The sequence below is a fragment of the Artemia franciscana genome, chromosome 2 (assembly GCF_032884065.1).
Source record: "Artemia franciscana chromosome 2, ASM3288406v1, whole genome shotgun sequence".
NCBI classification, from domain to species: domain Eukaryota; kingdom Metazoa; phylum Arthropoda; class Branchiopoda; order Anostraca; family Artemiidae; genus Artemia; species Artemia franciscana.
Genome location: NC_088864.1, coordinates 29,742,428 through 29,755,768, shown reverse-complemented (window position 1 = coordinate 29,755,768; position 13,341 = coordinate 29,742,428). Strand labels below are relative to the sequence as shown.

At 36.7% G+C, this 13,341-nt stretch overlaps 1 protein-coding gene across 2 annotated transcripts in view; it reads left to right on the top strand.

The window, feature by feature from the left end:
* LOC136039926 (toll-like receptor 6) overlaps positions 1-13,341 on the top strand; it is a 59,195-nt gene that overhangs the window by 13,546 nt on the left and 32,308 nt on the right. For both annotated transcript variants that reach the window (XM_065723916.1, XM_065723924.1), the window contains exon 2: positions 2,606-4,374. In XM_065723916.1, the coding sequence (XP_065579988.1) occupies positions 2,689-4,374 (1,686 nt within the window). In that variant the 5' untranslated portion in view covers positions 2,606-2,688. The remainder of the gene's footprint in view (positions 1-2,605; positions 4,375-13,341) is intronic.

The following is a 13,341-nucleotide window of genomic DNA, read 5'->3' as shown; positions in this document are numbered from 1 at the left end:
CGTATTACAGCTTTTGTAGCGACTAGCGTCCCATAGTCAGAAGGGAAGAACCAACTGGAAATAATAGCACCACTAAACATACTGTAAAGTTTTGATTTTAGACAAGCACTAAAAAAAAAAAAAATAAGAAAAACGAAAAAAGAGGCAAAACAAGCACCAGAATAATTATCTAAAATTATCTTTATGACTATAAGTGGACAGAAAAAAAAAATGCTAATTGCTTTTTGTCCTAAATAAATGTTTTAAATTAAGCTGTAACACAAATTTACAACTTAGATCTGTTTTGCTTTTAATAAAGAGGCAAAAAATCAACCTAGTAAAAATCAAACCCTGGCCCATTCTACCAAAAAGTTTTCAAACCCGTTTGGAAAAAAAATCTGTTGAATGAGCAAAAAAAATGTCATTTGTAGCTGATACAAGAATGGTATCTTTTATTTCGATAATATTATTTTGAAAATAAATTCATGGGAATTACAGAAAAGAGCCTGAAATCTCTCAAAAATGGCTTCGGGTTGATGAAAGGATCTTCATTAGAATTGTCATTGTTGAAATACAACACAGAAAAATTAGAGCCACCTCTTCCCCCGCATTGAACAACAAGGCAAGTAACATTTCGTATGATGCGTCTTACATTTATTGTCTTTTTCGTCATCGCTTTTACGTCACCGAACATTAAATAGCTCATTAAGGGCTCATTTGAAAGCTAGTTTCTATACCTACGTGATTTTAAAAATTAAATTCTATAACGCCATCATAAAGTGCCGAGTAGCACCCAAAAAGTGCACTTTGGTGCCGTTTCTGGAGCGGAAAGGTTGGAAGAATGAAAAGGTCACTATCATAATCCCTATGGAAAAAGTTAAAACCGAGCCGTAAACTGGAGGTTTACAGTCCCTTTTCATGTATACTCCCTCTCCCAGCCACCTTAATATTTTTCATAAATCTTCTGCTGACTAACAAAACCAGGCTAGTTTTCGAGGCCAGACTAGGCTATTTTTAGGCTAGGGGTGTCAATTCAAGAAAATTCTTGGAGGGAAGGCAAAATGCATTTTTAATATCTAGACGAGGGTAAACTTGTTGTTCTTTTCGTTTTTTTTTCAATGAAAACACCAAAAAGACATTTTCTAACGAAGATACTTTAAAAGAAGCTATTTTTAAGAATGTAGGTGGGGACAAAAAAAAAGATGATATAAACCCCTGCCCCTGGCATCGACGCCACGGGAACTGACAGGGAGCTACAGTGTCGTGGAGGGATGTTTAAAGGCTCAATCAAAGCTATCAATCATTTCAAAGGACTTTTTGTAGATTTATAGTGAAAAAGAATACATAAAATCGCATCATAAAATCGCACAGAGAGATCTAATTTATCATATTATCTTAAATTTTCAGCATATAATGGATCGCCTTTTTTTTTTAAATACGTATCCTCTTTCGAGTGCCCAAATCTTCTAATTATCAGTCCATATAAAATACTAAAGTCTAAGAAGCGAAATAATGGAAGCATGCATTTTGATGAGAAGCTCAAATTATTTGCAGTATTACGGCAGAAAAATTGCATTAATGATAATACCGATTTCCATAAAGCGTATTAATTACACATCTTAAGTTCTTTTAGCGTTCTTCAGGTCTTTAAAGCCTGAAAAATGTCTCATATAGGTTGATGTTTTATAGATAATTGCATTTTTTTATTTATTACCCCTCAAAGATGCGAGGGATAATATAGTTTTCCCCCCAAAGAAAAACTTGTTCATCTACTGTGACCGACGCTGGTTTCGCTGTGAGAGCACTCGGCAATGGAAAAAGTTGTTCGTTGCTTAGCATTCATCGTGTCAACATCTATCTGGTATGCTCTAGCCTTGTGTGGAGGAAAAAAACAAATACAACTTAACAGTTTCAAAAGTTGTGATTGGAAAAGATTATAATTTTCAAACCGCTTGTTGATGACGTATATATACCGAATACATTTGCCCATATAGCCTTCTATGGTATTGTCTGTAGTCAATTTTGCAGTAAATGTTTAGTGTTATCATACTTAAAATTTCGCTGGCAATTAGCTTATAGAATGCTATCCTAAACTGACAGAGGCAATTCAAAATGTTGTGTCATTTTTCTTTTTATAACATTTATTTATTAATTTTTATAACATTTATTTAATTTATTTTTATTTTTTTTTGTCAAGCTGAGATTTATATCATAAAACTCCAAATTGAGCACATTAAATCGAATGATCATGAGCCGTTTTGGTATCTTTTTTTAGCACTACTTAATATATTATAGTTTTTTTTCACTTTTCCAAAATATTTTGTATCTTTATTGTCGCTTGCCAAAAGCAACTTGTGCCTTGTAATATGTCATATTTGAATTATTGCAACTGAACTGTCCCAGTTCAAAAATTGAACGAAAAAAAGCGTTGTAAAAACAGGTTAGTCCAAATGGAACGAGTAATTGGTAGAAATTAAATGGAGGCAGAATTTTCTAAGGCAGGGGTTGATATTATTGTTCTAGTTTTCTAGGTATGGGCTGTAAATTGTTCGCGAGTAGTGATTTAGGAGTTTTTATTTCGCTTTTATTAGAACATTTTTAACCGTTTCTTAAATCTTATTTTCAGATACAGATCTAGAGTGTCGCGTTCCCGGCTACCATATGGAGAAAGCAGTGTCCAGTTTATCAAGAATTCGACTTGATTAAGATATGGAATTATTAATCCTGGCCATGATACTCGTAGGAATGAATTGCCTTTGTACGTGGGAAAAAGGGAAAGGAACGTGTATTTTGGACCAAGAAGTACCTCCCACTTTTGACCCTGGAACACACAGTATTATTTTGAACTGTTCGGCTACTGCTTTAGCCGATATTCTTCCCCTTTCTAAATATCATAAACTCAGTGAACTCGCTATAACAAGCTGTCGCATTCGAAACTTATTGGAAATTTGTCGATTAGAGAACCTACGGTCTGTCAACTTCTATAATACTGATTTACGAGAACTGCCTCAATTTCCTGAAAATTGCCTTAGGCATGCTACTTCAATTTCTTTTAGAAGAAATAATATTAAAAGTGTTCAGCCTGGGGTATTTTTTGCTCAAGAAAGTTTATCGGAATTAATTTTAAAGGAAAACGAAATAAGTCAGCTAAATGATGCATCATTTACAGGTCTGCTAGAGTTACAAACATTAGATTTGTCCAACAATGGGATGAAGTCTCTGTCGAGAGACCCTTTCCGAGGTCTGCTGAGACTAGTGGTTCTGAAGCTGAATAATAATAGATTAAGAGTTCTTGAAAGCGGGCTCTTAAGAGACCTGTCTAGTTTACAAGAGTTGGACTTGTCAAATAATATTATTGAGCGAGTAGATTTTGGTGCATTTGACAACCTTCAGAACTTACACTCTCTCAAGCTCGCTAACAATAAACTGAATGTAATTGACGGCTATACATTTAGAGGACTGAGTGGCCTAGCTGAATTGGAACTAGATTATAATAATATAACAAGGCTGGCCAATGGTTCATTTCGTCCTTTTCTTGGACTAACGCAATTGTCACTAAAGGGAAATAATTTACCCCTCATTCCTAGGGCTATCTTTGATCTGACAATGCTAAAGAGGTTAGATTTATCATTCAATTCGATAATGAGTGTAGAAGACAATTTTTTCGCCAATTCCACCCAATTGGTAGTTTTATTGATAAATAATAACCAACTGCAGAGTATCATGGGGCGAGCATTATATGGCTTGTCAAAGCTTGAAATATTAGAAGTAGCGAATAATCGATTGGAACTAATTGAGCCAGGTAGTTTAGACGGAAGTGAAAATTTGCAGGAAATTCGTTTCGATTGTAATTTCCTTGACGATATAAATGGACTATTCCGAAACTTAATGAAGCTACGGTTTGTTAATTTATCAGGGAATGGGGTTCAATTGTTCGATTACTCATTTTTGCCATTGTCAGTGGAATTCTTGGATTTGCATTCGAATGAGATATCTGAAATAAGTAATTACTATGAATTGGAAACTCGAATGAACTTGAAATTTATGGATCTCAGTTTCAACCAGATATCTATGATTAATGAGAAACAGATACCGAATTCGGTGGAAACAATACTGCTCAACAACAATAAAATTCAGAATGTACTCGCCAATACATTTAGTGCTAAGACAAACATGACGTTAATTGACTTGAGAAGGAATGCAATCCAGTATCTTAAACCTACGGCAGTTTGGCTTAGAGACGAAAGCCAGATCACTTGGATCAAGCTAGGTCAAAATCCATTTATTTGCGACTGTGGCCTCGAATGGCTCACAGGATTAACTAATCAAAGTCGTCATCAGCCCATCCTTGTTGACTCTCACGATGTCAGCTGTCACATAGTGATCGCGCCAGAGGTAAATAGAAATTTCATTATTTTGATTAATTATCTTTCAGGGTGGTTTGAATATCCTCTCTTGCAACCGTGTTTACAGGGATGGTTTTCAAGTGTCACGGGTGCGATAAAGCTAGTATATTTATCATACCAGTGATAAACCTGTCAAAAAATAAATTGCTGAAACATCTGTTAGGTCTTTTGTTTCCGTCAGCCGCCTGTATTAGTACTTATTTCATACTTAGCTCTTGCAATTGGCATGGTTTAGTGACTATAGGTGAAAATCGTATATTTTTTTTTTCCAAATGTTAACCTCTTCAGCTGTGATGGGGCCGGCCGGTGTCCAAAAACAATGCTATAGCCTTTCTGTTTTGATGATACATGGCTTTCAAAAAGGAATGTGTATCATAAATGGGAAAGAATATTGAAGAGAGATTTTTTGGAAACAGCGTTTATAGTTTTTGTTTAATACTTAAAATGGCAACCAGAACTTTTAATTTTTTTTACAAATGTTTTTATTTGTAATAAATATACGTAACTTACGAATTAACTTCTATATTTGTGTATTTTTGTTATATATATGAAGGGGTTCGTCCATTCGTCAATGCTTCGCTCTTTACACTAAAGCTTGAATTTTGTCATAATTCCTTAAGAATGACCTCTGAATCACAAAGATCGTAGAATAAATAATTAAAATTACTAAAAACACTTTAGCGTAAAGAGCGAGGAACTGTAGAGGAGACGGACCCCCTTATATAAGTAATAATTTCTGTTCGTTTTTTGTTTTAATGCTGCTCCTTTCTTCCAGCTGAAAAACTTTTTTTAATTTATTTTCTCAATGTTTTTTTAATAATGCTGGAAAATCCTGCGCCCCCTTCGTGGAAATTGTCTTCCCTCATGATAAATTCCTCTATGAAAAGATCCTCCCACGCAAACCTCTCCCCCGACCCCTCTCCCCTCCAATACGAAAAATTCCCCCTGAAAACGTCTGTACATTTCCCAATAACAATTACTATATGTAAACAATGGTCGAAGTTCGTAACTTACAGCCCCTCCCCCTGGACTGTGGGGGATTAAGTCGATCCGAAAGACATAACTATTAGGGTTTTGACTATGTTGAACAAAATGGCTCTCCCAAATTTTGATTCGGTGACTTCGGGAAAAAATTATCGTGGAAGGGGGCCTAGGGGCCCTCGATTTTTTTGGTCACTTAAAAAGTGCACTAAAACTTTTAATGTTCGTCTGAATGAGTCCTCTTGTAACATTCTAGGATCACTGGGTCGATACGGTCACCCTGAAAAAAAAAGAAAACAAAAAAACAAATAAACACGCATCCGTGAAGTGTCTTCTGGCAAAAAATTCAAAATTCCACATTTTTGTAGATAGGAGCTTGAAACTTCTACAGTAGGGTTCTCTTATACGCTGAATCTGAGTGTGATTTTCATTAAGACTCTATGACTTTTAGGGTGTGTTTCCCCATATTTTCTAAAATAATAAAAATTTTCTCAGACTCGTGACTTTTGATGGGGAAGACTAAACTTGAAGAACTTTATATTTTTAAAATCAGCTTAAAAATACAATTCGTTTGATGTAACTATTGACGTCAAAATTTTATTTCTTAGAGTCTCGGTTACTATTGAGCCGGGTCGCTCCTTACTACAGTTCGTTACCACGAACTGTTTGATTGTTTCAGTTACAGCCTGTAGTTCAGAATAATACATCAACAAGGAGTGATTCCTGATTAACTGAAATAAAACACTTTTCTTGATTAACTTAAATAAAATTCTTTTCAAACTGAAAGTAAAGATGAGTAAAACTGAAAGTGAAAGAAAAGATTACCACCCCTTGACCCTTTTTAAGCTGAAGTGTAAGTTAGTATCTGACAGTTTACATAAATTTTATTATAATACAAGATCTGGCTAACTAGTAGTTCCATACAATTTTGCCAAGGGCTCATCTAGGATTTTGTTTCGGAGAGGCTATTTTTCTCGGGGAGGGGGGGATGTTTTACCCACACAAAAGTTTGCAAAACGTATTAAAAGATTGAATATGCATTTCAACAAAGATATATCATGACTGCAGCGATAGCTGGAACCTAGTAAAGAACAAACTACGGCCTGAAGAAGTAACTAAAAACAAGAAGCACGTTAAAAAAAATGACTAGTGATAAGAACACATAAAAGAACCTTTTTTTTCGAAATGATGCCACATCTGTAAAACTCGTTAGGTTAGAGTCACTGTAAATCACAAAAAAAATGACACTTAAGACTCGGAGGGTTTGAATGGTGGCACTATTACACTTTTTTATGAAAAATTTCGGAACATAAATTGTTTGTGACAATTCATTTAGTTTTTTTCTGTTTTAGTATGGATTTATTTTTATCAATATTTTCTTCTTTTTAAATCGTTTCCTTTCAATAATCTATTAAAAATAGTAATTTTTAAACTAGGCTTTCAAATTAAGCACTAGACTTTCAGTAAAGTGAGGACACTGGCCATTTGGTCTTCTGTGGTGGCAAATTATTTTTGTTTGGAGTTTTGAAACTGCTCTTTACTTTTCTTTGAAAAACTTGGTTTGGTAAAACTTAATTGCATATTATATACGATAACACTATCTGTATTGACTCATAAGAACAATGACACTTTATTCGGAAAAAGAGTGAGAGAGAGAAAAAAATAGGGAGAGACAGAGAAGAACAGTAGCCTATATTTTTTGCAATGACCGATAAAAACAATTCAACTTTGTTGATCATGAAAGAAAACGATTTGTCATTATTAGTTATATGTTTCCTTGCATTCCTATTTCATTGCAAAAAGTGGCCTTGTTACATATGCCATTACTTTTCTCTAAGGCTACTTATTTCCCCGCCTCCCTTGACCAAGACTGTGTTTTTGACTTGACCTACCTGACCTAAGTCCCGTCCGGCCTTTGTGGCTGTATTGGGGCTTCTTCTCTTCTTAACAAATGATGGATGTGGCGACGGTAGTTCGATCTATCTGGCGCTAGGCGAAGTAGCTGGGGGAGGTCATTGGCCTGGAAGTTTTCGGTCCATCTCTTACGAGGTCGGCCTCTGGGGCGCGTGCCGTGAACCCGTCCTTCGAATGTGATTTTTGGGAGCTGGTTGGCCAACATTCGCAGGATTAATAATTCCAAGGAAATGTCATCCTTGAAATTTCTAGTCAATATCAGACTTTTTTTTTCAAATACTCACAGACAATCTAACCCACAAAATCTTACATCTTCAGAAAGATATACCTATAGAAGCTTGCAGCCACCCACGGCCATAATTATTCATTAGTGAAATAGACACCGATTAGAATCTACACGTAGTACGTGCCTGTGTTTTCCCCTTGCTTAAATCTTCCTTGGGTGCAATCTTTCATGGTTTGTAATTTCCATGAATGCCCTAGACCATACTTACTATTGCTTAGGATCTACTGTGCTGAAATGAAACCTTCCTTGGGGGACAGGGCCGCACTTGACCACTGTTGAAGCCTTAACAAACACATGGAATAAATTCAAATGCGATTGAATTTTTTAATGACACGTATAAACAATGGTAGACTTCTTTGTCCGCTGGTAGGAACATTTTAGACACTTTTTTTTCAATTTCTTAAAAATATGATGACAGTTTTTGGGATAAGCAAAAGTAGCCAAAAAACTGAATAAAAACAATGATAATTTTTCAATGACAATCTCAGCGATGAGCAACAGATGGATGGCACGAAAAAACGGTCGAACCTTGTTCTAATTTAAATAGTAGCTTGATTCGACTGCTGTCTCCATTCGACTGACTTTGAAATATAGAATAGTTCTCATGGCCCTCCTCCTTCCCTTCCCGCAGTTTAGAGGCTCTGTGTCTGAATACAGATGATATGATTTTCAAATGTCCCAAAAATGACGAAGAAAAGTTAGAAATTAGTAAAACTGTCAGCGATATCTCTCTAATTTTAGCTAGTTCAGCACGCTTGCAATTTATCATTCATTTTCATGGTAGACTCTAGTTTTGTATTTTTAAGGTGATATTTCTGAAAATATGGATTCAAAACTTAAAAAAAAATTAAAATTAGATGCATTAGTTGATACTCAAAAAGTAAGTAGGAAAAAACAGTGAGAGTGCCTTAGACGTCATAAAAGTAGTTTAAGCCTGATAACTTCTGTCACAAGTACGCATTAAATGGCAAACAGCCATAAAGCATCTTATTCCTTCATTCTCATTATTCTTGGCAAAAAAAAATTATTATCTGTATTTTTGATTATGTTGTTGAATCATGCTTGTCTTGTCAGACACCTATTTAACAAATTTACAGACGGTTTAAATAAAGAAAGAAAAATCATCCAGAAATACAGTTATTCTTAGGACTACTCTAGTGAAGTTTAAAATTCAGGAACCGCCTCAAACTTTTTTTGGTTTAAGTAGTGAATCTATAAATGATTTCTGCAGTTCAAGTTCAAGATGTTGACGTAATGCCTAGATAAATCCCAATAAAAACAACACCAAAATCCAAGATTCTCAACGTGGGGCACATGCCCCATCGCTGGGGCATGACAACATTTTGATGGATCACGGGCAGGACGTTCACTGTTTGGCTTACTTTACTTTAGAGCCTTCATTTAAAAAACAGGAAAAATTTCCAGGTAAATGGTGTCACATTTAAATACATTTAAAGAGAACAAAAAAAGAGTGATGGTGTTGCAATAATGTTATGCATTGTACAAGAGAGGTGTGGGTGTAACTGAACCAATGTAACTCAGTTTCCGTGAAACTCAACCGCATTTAACTGAACCGTTGTGCAACTGAACTTTTTAAACTGAAATTTTTCTGAACTTTCTGTACTTTTTAACTTGGACCCACGTGCAACTCAGCACTATTCAACTGAACCCTCGTGTAACTAGACCCCTGTGCAGCTCAACCCTGTTTGGCTGAACACTTGTGCAACTGGACCCCCGTTGCATGAGGGTTTAGTTACACGAGGGTTCAGCGCAAAAAGAGTAAAGAGCGATGTAGGCAAAATGTTTTTGTTTTTTTGGTTTTATACCAGGGCATTTTGTAACGAAGGAGTTCTCGTAGAAATTTCAAAAAGACCTTAATCGATTGAAAATTGAAAGGGCTAGTGCCCTTTTTAATAGTCCAAAGTGATTGGAGGGCAACTAACCCCCCTCCCATGCTCACCATTTCCCCAAACACATCCAATCAAAATTTTGAGATAGCCATTTTACTTAACGTAGTTGAAAAGTCCTGAGATTATGTACTTGAGGATGACAACCTCTGTACAGCCCTCAGAGCAAGGGTTGTAAGTTATGCCCTAGGGGCATATAAGGTTTATATAGAAAGGGTGATCGCATAAACTTCGGAGGGGTGGTTATTGGCACCTCAGAGCAAGGGTTGTAAGTTATGCCCTAGGGGCATATAAGGTTTATATAGAAAGGGTGATCGCATAAACTTCGGAGGAGTGCTTATTGGATTGCTAATGAGAATTTTCAGTGCCCTTTTTGAGATTCAAAGTGATGGGAGGCTGTATAAGCCCCCCCTGACTACACCTCGTATTTTCCCGAAATGCATCTGATAGAAATTTTGAGATGTCCATTTGTTGTCGTAGAAACTTCGAAAAGGCTCATTCGATGGGAAGTTGAAAGGGCTAGTGCCCTTTTTAGTCGAAAATGATTGGAGGGCAGCTTACCCCCTTCCACGTCCACCATTTTCCCAAAGACATCCAATCAAAATTTTGAGATAGCCATTTTATTCAACGTAAATGAAAGGTCCGGAGATTAAATGTTTGAGGATGAAACCCCCCCCTCCAGAGCCCTCAGGATAAGGGTTGTAAGTTAGTCCTGGGGCATAAGAGGTCTATATAGAAATGGTGATTGTATAAGCTCTGTAATGGGCTCATTTGATTGAAAATCAGATGATCTAGTGCCTTTAAGATTCAGATTGATTGGAGGGCGGATACCCCCCCCCACTACACCTCTTATTTTCCCAAAATGTATCTTTAAGTAATTTTGAGATGGTCATATTTGTCAGAGAATATTCGAAAGAGCTCATTCGATTGGAAATTGAAAGGGCTATTGCTCTTTTTAATTCTCGTAAGTGATTGAAGTGCAACTAACCCCCCTTCTTCTCCCACCGTTTCTCCAAATACATCAAATGAAAAGATTTTGAGATAGCCATTTTGTTCAACGTAGTTGAAAGGTCCATATATTATGTCTTTGAGGATGACCCCCCCCCCTACGGACCTCAGGGTAAGGGTTTCAAATTTTACCTTGTGGGCATATAAGGTACGTTTAGAAAGGGTAATCGTATAGACTTCGGAGGGGGCTCATTGGATTGATAATAAGAAGTTTTAGTGCCCTTTTTAATATTCAGAGTAATGAGAGGGTGGATACCCTCCTCCACACATTGGGTTTTCAATACAGAGCTCATTTGATTGGAAATTGAAAGGGCTAGTGCCCTTTTTAATAGTCAAAAGGGATTGGAGGGCGTAACCCCCTCCCACACCCATCATTTCTCCATACACTTCCAATCGATATTTCGAGATAGCCATTTGACCAAAGCAAATGAAAGGTCCGGAAATTATGTCTTTAAGTACGACTACCCCCCAGAGCCCTCATGGCAAGGGTGGTGAGTTATGTCCTGGGAGCATATAAGGTATATAAGGGATGGGTGATCGTAGGCCCTATGAACTTCGGAGGGGGCATATTGGATTAGTAATCAGAAGTACAATAAAAATTTTGAGACAGCCATTTTTTCAACATATGTTGAAAGGTTCAAAAATTATGTATTTGAAAATGACACCCCCTCCCCCCTACACCCCTCGGGTTAAGGGTTGTAAGCTATGCCTTGGGAGGATATAAGATTTACATAGAAAGGGTCATCGTATAAATTTTGGAGGGGGGTCATTGGATTCTATTCAGAAATTTTAGTGCGTTTTTCAAGACTTGGAGTGATGGGAGGGTGGGTACCCCCCAGACCTCGTATTTTCTTGAAATAAATCTGATAGAAATTTTTAGATGGTCATTGGTTGTCGTAGAAACTTCAAAAACAGTGCATTCAATTGGAAATTAAAAGAGCCAGTGTGCTTGATGGTCATTGGTTGTCGTAGAAACTTCAAAACAGCGCATTCAATTGGAAATTAAAAGAGCCAGTGTAGTTTTTAATAGTCGAAAGTGGTTGGAGGGCAACTAAACCCCCCTCCAACGCCCACCATTTCACCAAAAACATAAAATCAAAATTTTGAAATAGCCATTTTGTTCAACGTAATTAAAAGGTCCGGATCTTATGTCTTTGAGGATGATAACCCCCCCCCTCCACACAGTTCCCAGAGCAAGGGCTTAAGTTATGCCCTGGGGTATATTAGGAACATATAGAAAGGATGATCATATAAACTTCGGAGGGGGCTCATTGGATTGGTAATCAGAAGTTATAGTGCCTTTTTTAATATTCAGAGTGATCGGAGGGATACCTCGAAATTTTCCGAAATGTATCTGATAAAAAATTTGAGATGGCCATTTGTTGTCATAGAAACTTCAAAAACAGCACATTCGATTGGAAACCGAAAGGGCCAGTGCCCTTTTTAGTAATCAAAAGTGATTGGAAAGCAACTAACCCCCCTAACACGCCCACCATTTCCCCAAAGACATCCAATAGAAATTTTGAGATAGCCATTTTGTTCAATGTAATTGAAAGGTCTGGAATTTATGCCTTTGAGTATGCCAATCCCCCCTCACATCTCTCAGGGCAAGGGTTGTAAGTTACGCCCTGGGGGCACTCAAGGTAAATAGAAAGGGTGATCGTTTAAACTTCGGAGGGGGATCATTGGATTCTTAATCAGAAGTTTTAGTGCCCTTTGTAAGATTTAGAGTGACTGGAGGGAGGATACACCCTCCCCCCACACCTCATATTTTTCTGAAATACATTTGATATAAATTTTGAGATGACCTTTTATTGTCGTAAAAAAATCAAAAACAGCTCGTTCAATTGGGAATTGAAAGGGCCAGTGCCCTTTTTAACAGGCAAAAGTGATTGGAGGGCAACAAGACCCCCCCCCACTTCCAATAATTCCCAACACACATCTAATCAAGATTTTGAGATAACCATTTTGTTCAGTGTAGTTGACAGTTCTGGAATTTATATCTTTGGCGACCCCCGTGCCTTCTCAAGACCAGAACATAATTTGCGCTTTACTGAAAACAAAATACATCTAAATGTTTTCACTCTGTTTTTACTTGTTTAAAATGTTCTTACTGGATACATGAAGGGTGAAGTCCTCCACCTTGCACTTCAATTAGAGAGCGAGTGTCCGGTGCCCTTTTTAAGAGTAACAAGATATTGAAGGGCAAGCAGCCCTTCTCTCAAGCCCCTACATTTTCTAAGCGCATCCAGTCAAAATTATGAGACAGCCATTTTATTCAGCATAGTAGAACGGTCCAGCAATTATGTCCTTAGGGATATTAGGCATGTCAACTCCCCCACAATCGTACAATTAACCCATAATGCTTTAAAACAAAATGTTGCTTTAAAATAAATCAAAAGCTATTGTGTTTATGGTTGCCAAAAAGACACCACAGCAATATATCGTGAACGACTGAGGGTATTAAGTTGAAATTTTTGGGGATAATGCTATCACTACTTCTGCTCTTACAATTTAGATAAATAAAAAGAGTGTAAGTTTATCCAGGTTGTCAAAGAGCATACATAGAATCTTTCGGGAATGATATTAAGCTCTATTTTTTAGGTCAACTTCAGAAGCTATAAAATTTAATTAAAATTATACTTGTTCCCCAACATACAAATGGCATTCCATGCTATAGATTCTTATAAAACTCAAAAGGTATATAATCTTATTTTTTCCATGAAAAAGACTATCAAACAGTTCGTGGTAACGAACTGTAGTAAGGAGCGACCCAGCTCAATAGTAACCAAAACTCTGAAAATGGAATTTTGATAGCTGCATCAAAAGAATCTCATTTTAATGCTGATTTTTAATATAT